This window comes from Pyrgilauda ruficollis, unplaced genomic scaffold (genome assembly GCF_017590135.1).
Source record: "Pyrgilauda ruficollis isolate IOZ18807 unplaced genomic scaffold, ASM1759013v1 scaffold74, whole genome shotgun sequence".
Taxonomy (NCBI): domain Eukaryota; kingdom Metazoa; phylum Chordata; class Aves; order Passeriformes; family Passeridae; genus Pyrgilauda; species Pyrgilauda ruficollis.
In genome coordinates, this window is record NW_024529266.1 from 2,473,302 (window position 1) to 2,488,796 (window position 15,495).

Genomic DNA, 15,495 nt, shown 5'->3' on the forward strand with positions numbered 1-15,495 from the left:
CGTTCGTAGTCCCCCCCGCTCCGCCGCCCGCCTCCTCCGGCCTCGGCGCCATGGCCGCCCCCATGCTCCGGCGTGCCGTGCTCTGCAGTGGGAGCGCCCTCAGCGCGGCCCCAGGTCGGTGCGCCGCTGGCGGGGCGGGGGGCGCGGCGCTAGCCGTCGTGGTTGCCTCCGGCTGCGGTGGGGGAGCATGAGCAGGGACGGGGTGCTGGGCAGGGACTTCACTCACGTTTCCCTCTTCATCTACTTCTGTGTGCATGTGCGGAATTGGAGATAGGCCAGAAGACATTTAATGGCTAGTATGTAGTGCAGGAGACTGTTCGCAATTTGTTTTTTTAATAGGTGGTCCCCCGAGCCGATTTCATAGTTCGACCTGCCTTTTTGGGTTAGGGCGAAAAAGCCGCGCCGAATTTTACGGGAAGCCGCCAAACCCGCGGCAGGAAAACTGGTACCGGCGGTGATAGAGGCGCCACCAAAGCTGGTGTTTTGGAAAAGCCAAAGACCTGACCTTTGGGAAGAACTGAGCTCAGTAAGGCTGGGCACAGTGTGATGGCGGTGGGTGGCTGCTGCGCCTTCCGCCCTCGCCGAGCGCGCGTTTCTCTGTGCCGCGTCCTGGGCCCGGCCTCGGAGCCCCGCGGCGCAGCGCTCCCGCACGCGCGGCCTGTGCTGCGGAAACGCCCTGGAGCCCTCGTGCTTGCTAGAGGCATCGCTAGCTGTGAATGAATGAATGAATGAATGACTTTTTGTTTTTGCTGAGGGAAAAAACCGACAGTAAAAGACCCAAACCCGCAGCCCCAAACCCCCCGAATCTTTTGTGTGCCTCTTTTATCAACACAAGGAAAAGGACTGCTAAAGGAAGCACCGCCAACCAACCAGAAATACCTTTTCTTCTTATTATTATTTTTTAACTGTGGTAAAGTGTTGTATATATTTTTGAAGTCTGACTGCGGAATTCTGTGTTCTGAATCTTTTTGATGATAGTTTCATGAGGTGTTCGGTACAGGATTTGGGGGTATAATTGCATGTCAGAAGGGTGATAAGAAGGAAGAAGTGTTTCACAACCAAAACGAAACTTTTAGTGCTAGCAGATAGATAGATAAAGATATTTAGATTAAGGCTTTGAAGTAGTTGCTAAGGCTTCTGTGTAGCATTGTAGTATCTATCTATTTTTTAAAATATTCTCATTTCATAACGTTAATTCCTGTGACCTTCTGCATGTATTTCTGTATCTTCCTTCAACGAGTTCTATCCAGGTGTTCCTCATGCATTTTCAAGATCTCATCATCTATGACTGATACACAAATTCTTCCAGCTGAAGCATTTTCTGTTTTGTTTCAAAAGCTAGCACAGCATCTTGAGCAGTTTTTATGGTACAAAGAGTGTTTGGAAGAAGCTTTCAAAAATATTTCAGTGAGTCTGCAGTTCACAGGAGTTGGAAGAGTGGCGATTATAAAAATGAAAGTATTTTCAGTGAGACATACCTTTATAGGTGGAAATAACCATTCAGCAACAACAGAAAAGCATGTTTGTGTGGGAGTTCTTTTTGCTTATATTTTTTTAACATTTAGCTAATTGCTAACATTTGATGAAAAAGCTCTGTGTGCACAAAGAAGTTGCTTTTATTGTTGAGGGTTTTTCTACCTTTACAAATTTGGTATTTTCTTAAATACGGAATTTAGGTTTGGAAATACGTGTTTCATGCTGTAAAAAAACCTTTGGGGAAAGCTTTTCAGTTTTAAATATCACAATGTAATAGTTGATCCACATATAAAGAATCTGAATTGTTACATTAGTAGTTACTGACATAAAGACAGTTTAATGCATTCCACTTGGCAAATATGACAGAAGAAGGTACACCTAATAGAATGTTTGTGTAGAGCTGTGTAAGTAACTCAGCTTACATAGTGTTTTCTTTCTTAATTAGGTCGAAGATCTCTTCTTTCTTCAGCCTATGTGGATAGTTCAAAATGGGAAAAGAGAAAAAAAGAGGAGCATAGCCTGGGTGAGAAAAGTTTGTTTCTTGTCTCCACTTTGTCTAATTAATTAACCTGAGCTCATTTTTGTTTACCTTACCATCTGTAAGTCCTTCAGAATAAAAAAGGGTATGAAACAATATGCTTCTGAGCATTTATGTCAAAAAGCACTCAACATGTTTAGAAATTTGTCATATGTATTCAAAGCCATAGTACAGAAACAAGTTAGAATTTGTCTGTTTACTTAATATTCAGTTTCTACGAACTCATTTTTTTCTTTCACAAAATCCAGAGTGTGTGACTGTCTCTGACTGATGTCTTCATTAACATTGTTTTCACAGTACTGCAGTGTGAAAAAAAAGCTATTCTATTACCAGACAATCATATTTAAAGACATTTTTTTAAAGAGGAAAATTTCCTCAGGGTTTTGCAGTTTCTTCTTGAATTACAGATTTTTTTTTTTTGTGGGGGGGAATGAAACATTTTCATTTCAAGAATTTTATTTTCAAGAAGTTATATGTTAAACTGTATCTGCACATGGTACTGAGATCTGCTGTGCAAATTTTATAGCTAAATTATTTGTCTAGATTCTGTTTGAAATTCCACTGTCTTTTTGGTGACTACGTTAAAGACGAAGCGTCTTGCAAAGCATTTTTCCATGCTAAAGGTGGGGTGTTTTTTTTTTTACTTTGTGCCACAGGTGTTTTGGAGACTCCGTAATTCATAGTCTGTTTTAATTTCTGGGCCCCTGAACTGTGGTTGTTATTTGCAACACAGATTATGAGGCTGTAAGAAGAACCATCAGCTGAAATTCAGGAGCTTTTGTCAGGCAGGAGGACAGACAAAGCAATCAGACTGTTTTTAATGCACTAATTTGTTTCTTTTATTTGTCTGTGAGCATTTAGGTGGGACTTAGGTTCTGCATAGATGAGAAACAGTCAGTGGGTCCTTATGTATGTAGCTTGGATCCTGCAGAGACTGTTAATACTGTGTTACACTTTGCTGTCAGTAGGACTGCTCATGCTGTGTATTTTGGGCTGGAGCCACAGATTTGTGCCCTGGGATGCATTTGGACTAGTCACACCTCCAGGTGAAAATGGGTTCTTATTTTGGCAAGTGCCATAGCCGATAGTAATTCACTGCAGAAAAAAACATTGTGCTGATGCTGGTACAGTCCATGTTTGGCTTTCTGCAGGCCTGGCAAGACCTTCTGTGACTGTTTGGCAGGAACAGTTCTTGCTGCTCCTCTACTGATGGTCTTGAGCCAGAGCAGATGTCTATTCCATGATTTTCAAAGAACTACTTTGCATTTTCATTTTGTGTTCACAGAAAAGAGAAAACAAGTTAGCACGGTGTCAGCTGTATTAGCATTTCAGTGAGGAGACAGCCCTGCAGACGTCTGCTCTGGAGCTGTCAGTTGTCTGGTTGCACATATAATCTTGTCTCTACTAACTGGTGATTACAGCTAGAGTGAGTTCCTTGTGTTGAGTAAATGCTCTTTTATTTCTGTTGTTTTAGAACCGTTGTTACACAAAACTATGTTGTGAGGATACTTTTAAAGGCAAAAGAAGTATTTTTTGATTTAAAGTCAGTTCCATTTCTCTGCTGCAGTGATGTGCTATCCCAGACACAAATTCATTTGCTGCGTGCATGTAAGACATGCTTTATTGTCTTCACTGTAACCACAGTTTAGAATTCAGATATGAATGAGTTTAGCAAACTTCACTACTGAAAAATGTATGGGAAGGAGCAAGACTGTATTTTGTGTACCAAAATGCTTTTATTCAGGAAAATAGGAATTGAAAATGTGTTAATTTGGAATTTGCAAATTGCTTGTTGGTAGGAAGATGCCTACCTAGTAGTAATTTGGATTCCTTTTATTAAAAATGAAGTACAAAGGAAACCAGAGTCCCAGGGGATGGCAGAATCCAGGTGAGATAGGAAATTTCCTTTTTTTTTATTTTTAGAAAGATTCACAGTACCTAAATTGACTCATTTGCAACACCAGGTGGCGGTGCTGCCCTTACAGACATGAATAATTTTCCATTCAAAGCCTTGTTCAGTACAAAGCTGTTGTTCTTTCCAGTTATGTGAAAATAGAGATAAATGTGGAACAAATAGATTTTTCAGGCAAAATACTTACCGTGGCCTTTATATTTTAGCTGAGTCTTTAAAATACAACAAGGCTTTCTTTATAGCACCAGTTAGCCTGTGAATTAAGGTATTATCTCTGCCCATCACACACAGGATAGGTAGACTTTGCATCTCAGTTTTATTGTCATTTCCCACCACTGGATCAGACATCTGTCTTGAGTGAACCATTTCTAAGAATACAAGGGTGTAAGCAGAATAAAAGTGACCTTATATGGTGGCCAGATATGTCCCATATTGATAATGTGCTGCTTGTTGGTGTGGCTACATTCTGTGGGTTGATACACACTGTGAATCAGACTGAAACTATGATGATTTCCTAGGCCACCAAACTGGTACTAGAAGTCATAACCACTGACTTGGAAGGTGAGGGTCAGTATTTTCTGTCATTGTCCTGAGCCACCCTGTTGCATTAATATGGACAAACGAAAATAAAAGTGAACGTGATGTCTCATATACCAGTGTTATCATGACCTCTGTGAAGTCGTGGCCTGAAATTGAATGACCTAAGTTATATTTATGGTTTGTTTAGTTAATTTTAGTTCTTGAACATACAGTAATACATTTTTAGAGAAATTAAATTTCTGGAGTTAATCCTGTAGAAATGTATTTTTAGGCAGCATATATGAGAGATTGTATAGACTAGTGTTTTTTTTGATGAGTCAGACAAAAGGATTTGCAGTATGTATCTCTTAAAATGTACATAGAATTCTGATTTGCCTCTTAAAATATTGGCTTGGTTTATACACAATGTAAGCACTCAGGTTTTACTGCCAACAATGCCAGGAGACTTGGGCATTCACATCCTTGCATTCTAGTACTGCTATCAGGGTGCTTTAACTAAGAAGAAACTTCAGTCTTGATTATTGAATAACAACTTATGGAGCAAACTTGATTTACAAAAATTTTGAATTTGAGAAAAAAAGTCTGGTTTTAGGTGTTCTTCACAGAAAACAGGCTAGGAAATAATTACTCATTGCGATTAATTCCTGCAGAAACTGCAACTTGTCTGAAAACAAAGCTAAATTTTCCATTATCTTCATTTGTCTGCTATTATTTTAGATTTAATCAGCCTATTTTGTTGTGATTCTTACACTGGAGAAGATAAGTGTTTAATGTTTATATGGAGTTAAATAGCTAAGTGCTTTCCATCTGTAAATCTTAAGGAGAGTTTCAGCTTTGTAGACAGCAATAAAGGTCAGTCATTAAAATTCTATGTGTGAAATCTCTCAGAGGATGCTGTTGTATAATGGCTAAGAGTGTTTTGATCTTGTATTCGTGGCATTGTATTAATTTGGTTTATATTCTGTTAAAGTAGTCAGTGTTTTCTAGAGCAGGCTCTTCATCTTCATGAGCACCTAGACAAAAGAAATGCCAAGCTCAGGACTTGAGTGTTGCCCAGAATGGTCGTAGGGATCGCCTTCTAGATTTGGGAGGTTCTGCATAACTAAAACAGTTCTGGAAAATATAGATGAACTCTTGAGTCTCAGGTCCACATTGCTGTATCATCAATGATACCAGATTTTGAAACAAACATTTCTTTCCAGCTGTTTCAAAACAGAGATTAAGAATGGTGGGTGACAGTTGACTTCATTTAGGCAAGGACCTACCCTGTGTTTTGATCTGGATAAGCTGGTTGGTCACAGCATCCCTTCTCTCTAAATTCTAGCACTACTGGGAATGCTCCCTGTGCCTTTACCCATGTGCTTCGTCATGGCCTTTGTCACTTACGGAAAGATGGGTAATACAGAGTCAAAGACACTTACAGACACTTCTTGTAAGGATATTCCCATATAAATTTCTTTACCATTAAAAAATTGCATTTTTTTTAGTGGTTAACTTGTATGGCATGGCCTTGATAGCACACATCACTTCAGCGTCCTGTGCTGTCCTTTGCAGGAGCTGGTACTGGCCTTACTAACTTTGCCACAAATTTTTCTTTGCTTTCTTGGTCATGAAAAGTTTGCCTTTCCTCAGGCAGAAGATAAATGCTTATTTTGTGTTTGAAGAACTCCACAGGAGGAAAGTTGTTAAGTAAATGAGGAATACTGCTATGTGGCAGACAACAGCATTTTATAGACTAGGAGTTAGCTGTTGTATGCCAAGTCAGAGCTCTGTCATTTTACTGAAAACTTCATCCATGTGCTGTAATTTGAGAGGTTATGTATAATGAATATCATTTGTTCTATTAGAACTGTACCCTCCAGTGTTCACTGTGATACAGCTGTTTTAAAAGTAATAAATATGGATATCACTTGTTTTGTGGACCACATCCCTCAGAGACAGAGCATTTTACTGATGCAGTGCTATTTCCTGCCCCTGACAACTTTGCAAGAGTAGAAGGGTTAGTTCATTCTGATGTAGTGCTGCAATTTCTGCTTATCTTACATTTCACTGACATGTGTGGAGGCAGGTTGACCTTTTTGGAAAATTAATTGTAAAATGAGCCAGCCCATCAGCTGGCCAAGGATGGCCAGCGGGCTTTACTGAGAGGTGTCAAAGGGGTGACTCACTGAGTAACAGTTGCAAAGGAGGAAGCAGGCTACAAGTGTTGCAGAGGCAATGTGTTAGTTTTCTGGTCCTCAAGATGGAGGAGAATAGCAAGAAAGAATATGGTTGAAGTCTTTAAAGCTTATAGATTTGATATTTTCAGTTCATGGTCAAACAGATGACGTTAAGCATATGTTGAGCAGCTTACTCTTTCTGAATAATCTTTATTTTCCAGGAATGGTACAAAGCTAAAACTCCAAATTAAATGAATTTAGCTTCCAGTTAATTCATTAAATGCAATGGCTGTCTGCCTGTTCGACAGTCAGAAGTTTAAGTTCCTGCATGGTCAGATTAATATTGTTATATGACTGCTGAAGCAGAATGCTGTAAAGCTACTTAGTTACTGGTGCAGTGCCCCATTTGATTAATGGGATTTCTTTGGATTGCTGTTTGTGACTGTAAGGTTTATCAGTATGGTACTACATGTTTCTGTGTCTCATTGTTTTACTGTAAAATAAAAATCCATATGCTAGGCCTGAAAGCAAATGGGAATTTCAAACACACCTGCTAATTTTTTGTTTTAAGTGACTTATATTAGTTATACTAATTTCATCCAGCACTTTATAGAGTAGGTTTTTTTACCCCTTTTTTTTTTTTTTCTAGTAAGTTAGGATCGTGTTGAGAATTTTCTCATATGTTATTTCTGTTAAAAGTGTTCAACAATATTTGAAAGTACTATTTTCATACAATTTTAAAATGGAAATGTTAAGAACCTGTAATTTGATTTCATGGACATAGGTTCTATTCTAGGTTATATGATGTCTCTGCAGATTTTCCTGTTATGCCAGTTGATTAAACACGTACTTTTTCTGCTTTCTCCAGCTGACTTAGCCCACTTAATGGACAGAACCTATGAAAGAAAACTGCCTGTCAGCTCTTTGACAGTAGCCCGGGTAAGGAAATAAATCCCAATCGTAAACTGGTAGAAGTGACTGTGGAATGCTTGTGTAGTGAAGTGAGCTGTGAGGTGATAAATGATACCACCTCTGTTAGGAGTTCCGGAATCATAAATGTCTTGTTATACTATTAAATTGCTGTATAAAGCTGTTTTATTGATACTTTGTACTCATTAGTTAGTACCCAGATCATAGGGTCTTCAAAACAGATTTTTTTTCTCAGTAAAATTGGGCATCACTGTCATTGGGTTGTGTATTTCCCTAATATGTGTTTCCTGTCTTCCTGTGGTTTCTTTGTGAGAGCTTTACAACCTCATCAAGCACTGCATAAGAGCCCAGGCTGCTAAGGGAATGCATTGAATTAGTGCACTGCACTGTCTGTGTTCTTCCAGTTCCAGGCTTCTTTCAGAGGGAGGCAGAGGTGGACATATTTTGCTTTTATAGCTTTCCTTCACTACAGCAGACTGAGGCAGAACAAATGCTGACATGGGTTAAGCAAAGCCATTATTTTTACTGGGAAGGGTAACCAGTTCCGTCCTCTGGATGGGTTAATCTGGAAAAGGGGAGGAAAAGCAGAGATACGTGTTTTTAAATTCCCTGCGTAGATGAGTGTTTGTAATGAAGAAGGAGAATAAATAAGTTGTTTGTTTAAAAAACAAAACAACAAACTAGTTTCAGTCTTCAAAATTATCTACAGAAGCTGAGTTTTCTCAGTAATACCACTAATTAGGATAATTTGCATCACTAACCGAGGAGTGACTGAACACTTTGTTCAGTTACAAGAGCAAGCATTTACACAGATCAAGCATTCTTGACCATTGCTTTTGACACAGTGTCCACGAAGGAAATGGGTGTTCCTCTCCTTTTTATGAATCAGATTTATTCCTTTCCTGCTTTGGGCTGACCTCCCTGGAGAAATAGCATTTTCAGATTGTCAAATAGCCCCACTTTCCAATACCTGGAGCTAACATCAGATTCTTATTTTCTGGAATGTAGGTAAAGCACGCAGGCATGCATATTGCCATGCTCAGAAGATGAGATCTCTATGTATACAGAATGCAAAGAAAATGAAGGAATGGGAGACCAAATACCAGTCAGCTGAATTATTGTTTTTAGATTAGGCTTAGGGTAAGAGAAGTACTGGCCTTGAGAACATTTGTTTATTCTGAACTAAAGATATTATATTATAAAGATGCCATAGTGCTCCAACACCTTTATGCTTATGTTAGTAAAATGTACAGGAAAACAGGATTCACTGTTACCATAAGACAAAGTCTGGTTGAAAACTTGGCTTGTGTCTAAGTAATTGATAGCACTGGGAGTTCTGTAAGAAGACAGGATTGTAAGTGAGAGGACAATTGTGCTGTACAACATGGGAGGGTGATTTTTTTCTTACCATTGTTTATAGTGAAATACAAAATTTTGCTGTCCCTGTGCTTCAGAATATATACTATGGATAGGCACAACAGGCAAACTATAGAGAAAATAATGTTTTTTGAATAAAAACCTATGAGGCATGTCAAAACTCTCAAAATTGTGGTAAAAATGTAAGGAACTGAATATATGCTTAAAGGGTGTGATTAAAGAGCAAAATATTTAAAGGAACAGCAAAAATACAGGATACTGAGCTATAGGTGTTTAATCCTCAGACGGCTTTCAAGATGCATAAGGTTTCTCAGATTTAAGGGAGAGAGTTGTCTCAGTTTAAAAAGATTTGAGTTTTAGCAGTCTAGAAGAAACCAGAATTAGGAGCAAGAAGAGATATGAAGAATTCCAGTACTGTCAGACAGCTGAATGTTCCAGACAAATGTATTTTGTTATTAGTTATTTTCTTCTAATATGCTTCATGTGAGTGCTCCTTTTTTAAGCTTTTATTTCTTATTTTTTAATAGTTTGTTGACAACATTTCTTCACGAGAAGAAGTGGATCAAGCCGAGTACTACCTTTACAAGTAAGCATCTTTTCCCCTCAACACGAACTTTGAGTCATACGAGTAAATACCATGAAGCCTTGTCCTTTGAAGACTGACCCTTTCCAGCTTCTTAGCTTTGATTTCTCTCTTGCAAAGTATGCGCATCTACTTGTCTTACGACTCACAGCCAAGGGCTTTCTTGCCAACTTCTCCATGGTTGTGGCTGCCCTTCTCTGGACCTCTGGCATTGTCTCCTGTCAAGCATGTTAATCTGAGATACTGAGCTAGCAGCTAATGCAACCTGCAGCTTTGGTTTATTTTAGAGATGCTGAAAATATAAGCAGTTGTGTTTGTTCACTCTTTTTCCTTCTAATACATTTTTTTGTTCTCTGAATCATTATTTTTCTGAATTGCCTACATGATGTCTAAGTGTAGGACTTAAGGAAGCTTGTTTCCTTAGAACATGGAAGAATGAAAATGGGCATCCTGTGGTAATCAATTCAAGGGTGAATGAAATATATTATTCCCCTAGTACTCGTATGTTTCCCAGATAAGCTGTGTGTAGTTCACTTTGTGCATGAGTTGTTATGGTTTTTGGCAACTATTTTTGTGTTGGTTGAAGTATACAGGTTTTCTGGTACAGGTTTTTGCTTGTTTCAAGTCAATACCTCTCAATATTGACTTTAAGAGGATAGCAATTATTGCTGATCACTAGAATAAATTAGTTATTTTATGACAGTTGCACACACATTTTGAGAACTAAGCTTTGTGATAGAGAAAGTAACACATCCTGTCAAAGTGCATGAGAGAGCATCCTTACAAATAATGTCAGGTTGTTATTTATAAATAATAATGATTGAGTTTTTTTAGTTAAGATGTTTTCTGGATAGCTGGTTTAAGCGTATGCACAGTTTTAAGTACATGACTGCATTAGACTTCAGATGTCCCTGATTCTGTGGTACTACTGGGACAGCATCCAAACCTTGGAACTTCAAGATGGAAACAATAGAAATGGGTGAATACTAGCAATATCCTGTAGTTTAAAAATAAAAGTAGTAAGAAGAATCACTCACAGAGGGCAGGTTAGTGACATTTTCATTCCTTTTGATCAAGATTCCACTAGTCTTACCAGAATCTGTGGTCAGAAATCAGTTTTCCATCTTGCAGCAGCAGAGATGACAACAGAAGAAGGTAAAGCCAGTTTAATGCAAGCCCTCTAGTACCTTTTAGTAGTATTCTTGAATGTGTTGCATTATGTCACGTGTCCTTACTTTCTCTGTGATGGAGTCAGGCCCTCTAGGGTCAGGGATTTCAAGAGACCTTTGACTTCCCTGACATGCAAAGGAAAGTGGGATAGTTTTAATTGCTAAATCTCAAAATGGTACAGATAAAATCCAGACAGTGATGTGTCTGTAATGTATCTTACAGATTCTTTCTTGAAAAAAGGAGTTCAAAAAGAGTGACAAAAACTTAAAAGCATAAAAAATGATCCATAGTAAGAAAGAGAGAATATTATGGGAGTCTCTGACATGTAAATATCCTTCTTAGTCTTAATATATTCTTGGTTAGTAGCTCAGGTAATAACACAGGATTTCTATCCTTAAGAACACATTCTAGTAGAGAGAGTTACAGTTCAAAAGCAATAATGGTTATTTACAATTTTCCTAAGATAAAATTCCACTGTGACTGATGAGAGTGTATCTGTGTGCATATCAAGTATAATCATTTGCCATTGATACAGATTTTAGTCGTCCATATGGAGAGAATAGAAAAGTATTGATGTATCACATGGCTTGTCAGACATGCTCTGGCTGAAATTTTTCTTCTTTGTGTCCCTGTGATGCTGCTGTGTTTTGGTGTTGCAAAATGCTGCCTTTTGGTGGTATTAGCATCAACTTTCAAGGAGACTTCATTCCAAACTATTCTTAAAATGAATGTGTATTCAGGTAGTGAAACAGCATAGAGAGGTCTGTAACTCATGTAAAAATCCTAATTGTAACAGCATTTTCTCTGTCTAGTAAAAATAAGCATTCTAGCTTCAGGATATAGGAGATGTGGGTATTTGGAAGACCCTTTAGTTGGTCTTTACCGTTTGCACTTAGGCTGGAGATAAAATGAAAGACATTTTTATAAATACAGGTCTTTGCAGCTGTGAGGATGTTTGACACAGAAAAATGTCTCATGTAAATGGCCACACCATGAAACATAAATGAGGGTTGTAGAGAGGAAAAGTTAAGAAGCAGAGAAGCTTTGACAGGAAATCGCTATTTTTCTGCCTTAATGAGAAAGTTCCAAGAACAATTTTTCTTTTATTTAAGGAGAGGAAACTTCTGAACAGGAGAAAAGCAGTATCAGGGAAAAACTGGTTTAAAATCTGGTTTTTACATTTTATTTTTTCTGAGATATACAAGTCTATTGCAAACAAGGGTTGTGTACATGGCCTGGTAAGTTGACTGTATATGCATTTGACTGAACATAATTAGTCAGAATGCTCCCAAATCCTGTGTTTTTCCCCTTAGCTGCTTGTTGAGTATAAAGAGGGAAATTTGATACCTCTCCCCAGTATTTGGAGCTTCTGGGAACCTGAGGGGAAAGGTAATCAGTTCCAAGGTCCCTACAGGGTTGTAAGATGTTCCTGGTACAAAAGGCAAACTGCCTGTGGGAAGAATCAGACGGAAGTAATGGCATTTCCATGCTTGCAGTGTGGGGTTTTCCTGAAGATGGGTGTGACAGATCTTGTAATTTTCAGCTTTGTAGACTGGAGACTTTCCATGTATAATGTGAGCCGGAACATAGTTTCAAAAATTCTGGAGCATTACCATAATGCATTTAGGATCCCAAAATAAAATATATTTGTTATATTTAGACCTATTTAAATTTTCTGTCCTTTTAAAGCATTGGATCTGCTGCCATACTGTCTCCACAGAGGATCTTGAGCTCTCAAGAATAGCTGTGTGGAAACTGCTATTGTGGAACATGTCAGTAAGATGCTAAAGGCCAGTTTGAGGCATGATGTCATCTGCTTTCAGTGCTCCTCTTTTTGTTCTCTTCTGAATAACTTCCCCAGTCTGTTAACTGTCAGACTTTAAAAAAATCCTTTCATCTCCTAGGATCCCAGCAAAAATTCTCATCAGAATGCAGAGCACTTTCAGCCAGATCAAAGATCTGCAGTTCGCTGTACTTTGTCCTGTCTCACTGAGATGTCACTATTTCACACATCAGGGTGTTTTTCTTATGATTGAAACATTAGCATAATGAAGAGGGGTTTTGTGATGAGGTAACTACTGATTTTGTATGTAGGTTTTATGCCAACAAAGATTTTTCAATGTGTGTGAAAAGAAAGGGTGAAGTTTTTCTTATGTTGAAACTCCTCAAGAGAATTTTTAATTGCATTAAACCAATGACCCACCGTGTAGAAAAAACTATACACAGTGTCTGGAGAATGTTTTTGAATGTGCATGTGCTCTACAAATTCTTGCCTAGATTTTTTATTGCCTTTATGTTATTGGTAATTTTTTTTTTTTTTTTTTGAAAACACAGCTTTTTCTGCAGACTTCAGGATTTATTACCTGGGGTCCATACCATACTCTAAGCACAAAATGGGACAATAGCAAATGGTTAGAAGTTATTCTTAGATGTACTATTTTTACTATAATCATAGACTTGTTTAGGTTGGATGGTAGTAAGTTACAGTCTTGAGGCCTGATTTCAGCCTTTAAATAAGAGAGCCCTTCTGGGGCTGTGGTCTCTGACCATATGAAATTGTGCTTTTTCCTAATAATACCTGTGTGTTGATGCTCAGGGCAACATTACATGCAAAATAAGTTTCACCTGCACTCTCTATATATATATGCACTCGCTATGCATGTCTTCTGTGGATGCAGAAATTGCACTTTTACCTTCCTACCAGTCAAGCAGCTTAGTGTCTGAAAATGTTGTTACTCTAAAGTATTGTTTATAACAAATTTTCACAATGTACCAAAAAAAAGTATCTCTGAATGATACTTGCATGGCATTGATTCTTACTAGTATGGTACTTTGTTTCTGTATAGAAATCTACAGTACATAATGAGTACCATTGCCTGTTCCAGCACAAATAGAAGAGATGTAGACACAGTCCTATAATATAATTAATTCTTCCTTTGAGACATTTTCATCCTCTTAAGGCTGTAGGTGAAATAACTGATCAAGTCTTGGTTTACAATGCCTCCAGAGAAGTATATCGGTTAAAAAAAAAGGTATAAAAATAAATGAGTCAGAAATAGCTGCCTGCTATTCAAGTTATGCAGCAGTTATATTTTTAAATGATATTGAGAAGTGATGGAAGCATCTGAAGAGAAAAATACAATTTGTTGGCAGAATGGTATGTTTTACCAGTTTGGACACCTGCCTAGGCTGAGCACTCTAAAATAAGTTAATTTGCAAAAGATTTGCAAAGGCTTTTCAGAGCAAAGGTAAGGAGGCACAATGAAGGGAAACACCAATGTACCTCAGTAGAATATTTAATTATTTTCATGTGAATGACAGAAATACCAGTGTTTAGTGCTGTTCTGCTATGGTTGCCAGGGTGTGATGCTGCTTTATGTGAAGAAATATTGGAGACTATCCAAGCCAGAGCTGTGAGATGTAGGTGTTTTGGCTGTAGGGACTCCACTGTGCTTCTGGCTCCAGCATTCACTCATTTCTACACAGAGGGGCGCATGTTCTTACTCTCCCTCTCATCTTTCACAGTTTCTCTGTTGTATTCATCTGAACTGTTGGAATCTTTGGAAAAAAAACATTAGTAACTACATTTCAGAACCCAGAGCCAAGTTTCAGCAAGCCTTATCCTGTAACAACATCAAATTTCAGTGTGCTCAGTGTAACATGCTTTGAAGTGCGGGACAACCATCGTTAAAGATCAAACCTTGAAGAGCATTCAGAAGGATCTTTTCCTGTAATACACACCCTTTCATTCGTCTGCTTTTCATAGTTCATCTGTCCTTTTATATATATAGTTTTCTTTAAACGTGGCAGAAACCAGTCAACAATTTTCTAGGCACTGCATATAAAAGCACAAAAAGTTGGAAGGCTTTTCATCAGCGCTGATTTTTTTGTTGTATGTTGCCAATGCCAGAAGGATAAGCATTTGGATTTTAAAGGCTTTATATTTAAAACAGAAGGAAAAGAAGGATTCTTCTACAAACAAAATGCAATAAATTAGTGTTGGGGGTAATCTCTCTTCCTCCTCATCCACAATATTTCTGGAGTCAAAAGAGACAAAGCCAGTCAGATTGAGAAATTGACAGAAATTACTTGGTCCACACTCCATGTGGACACATTTTTCATTTAATGTTGGAAGACAGGCTTTCATTACAATTCTTGGAAGAAAAGAGTATAGCAGAATTTCCATATCTTTTACCCAGCATCTTGCCAACAGCTCAAAGCTTTTTGTCTAGTAGCTTCTATGGGAAATAGTGTAAAGGACAATGTGACCAGATCTCAACTGTTGCACTCATATGTTGAAGGAGATAGGGCAATTTTGTCTCAGAGTTTGACCCATGCTCCTCCGTAAAGGTCAATTTTGCTGTGTCCAGTGGCATTCCAGGAGTTATTTAGTAAACCCCTGCATCAGCAAAAAGCCTGTCTTGAGGCAGATCTTGCATTATGTTTCAGAAATAACTGAAAGTCCAGACGGAGGTTAAATACAGCCAAAAATGTAGAGAGAGCCATTCATATGAATACAACTGGCCAGGACAGACTAAAACCTTGTATAAGATTCAGAATTTAAAACAAGTACAAGCAAAGATCTGTTCCTTTGTTAGCTTTAGTTATTTAGTTATTCCTGTTTCAGCTTAGATGTGGTGAGCATGCATTCCTGCTATTTTGAGTCACATTAGTAATTTTTGAGTTAAACTAAACATAACATAGAAGAGTAGGGAGTATATTATGTCTGCAGCTGTAGAAGGGGCAATAGTTATTAAAAATTCTGTTTTCAGTTGCTTAATTAGTAGCCTTCTCTAGTTTTCTTGTAAAG

The 15,495-nt window shown here is 38.1% G+C and overlaps 1 protein-coding gene across 1 annotated transcript in view; it reads left to right on the forward strand.

The window, feature by feature from the left end:
• The first annotated feature begins 2 nt into the window (after positions 1 to 2).
• Positions 3 to 15,495, forward strand: part of MRPS27 (mitochondrial ribosomal protein S27) — a 41,454-nt gene continuing 25,961 nt past the window's right edge. Inside the window, exons 1-4 of the mRNA XM_041486107.1 lie at positions 3 to 114; positions 1,922 to 1,999; positions 7,494 to 7,564; positions 9,460 to 9,518. Coding sequence (XP_041342041.1) covers positions 51 to 114; positions 1,922 to 1,999; positions 7,494 to 7,564; positions 9,460 to 9,518 — 272 coding nt within the window. The 5' untranslated portion in view covers positions 3 to 50. The remainder of the gene's footprint in view (positions 115 to 1,921; positions 2,000 to 7,493; positions 7,565 to 9,459; positions 9,519 to 15,495) is intronic.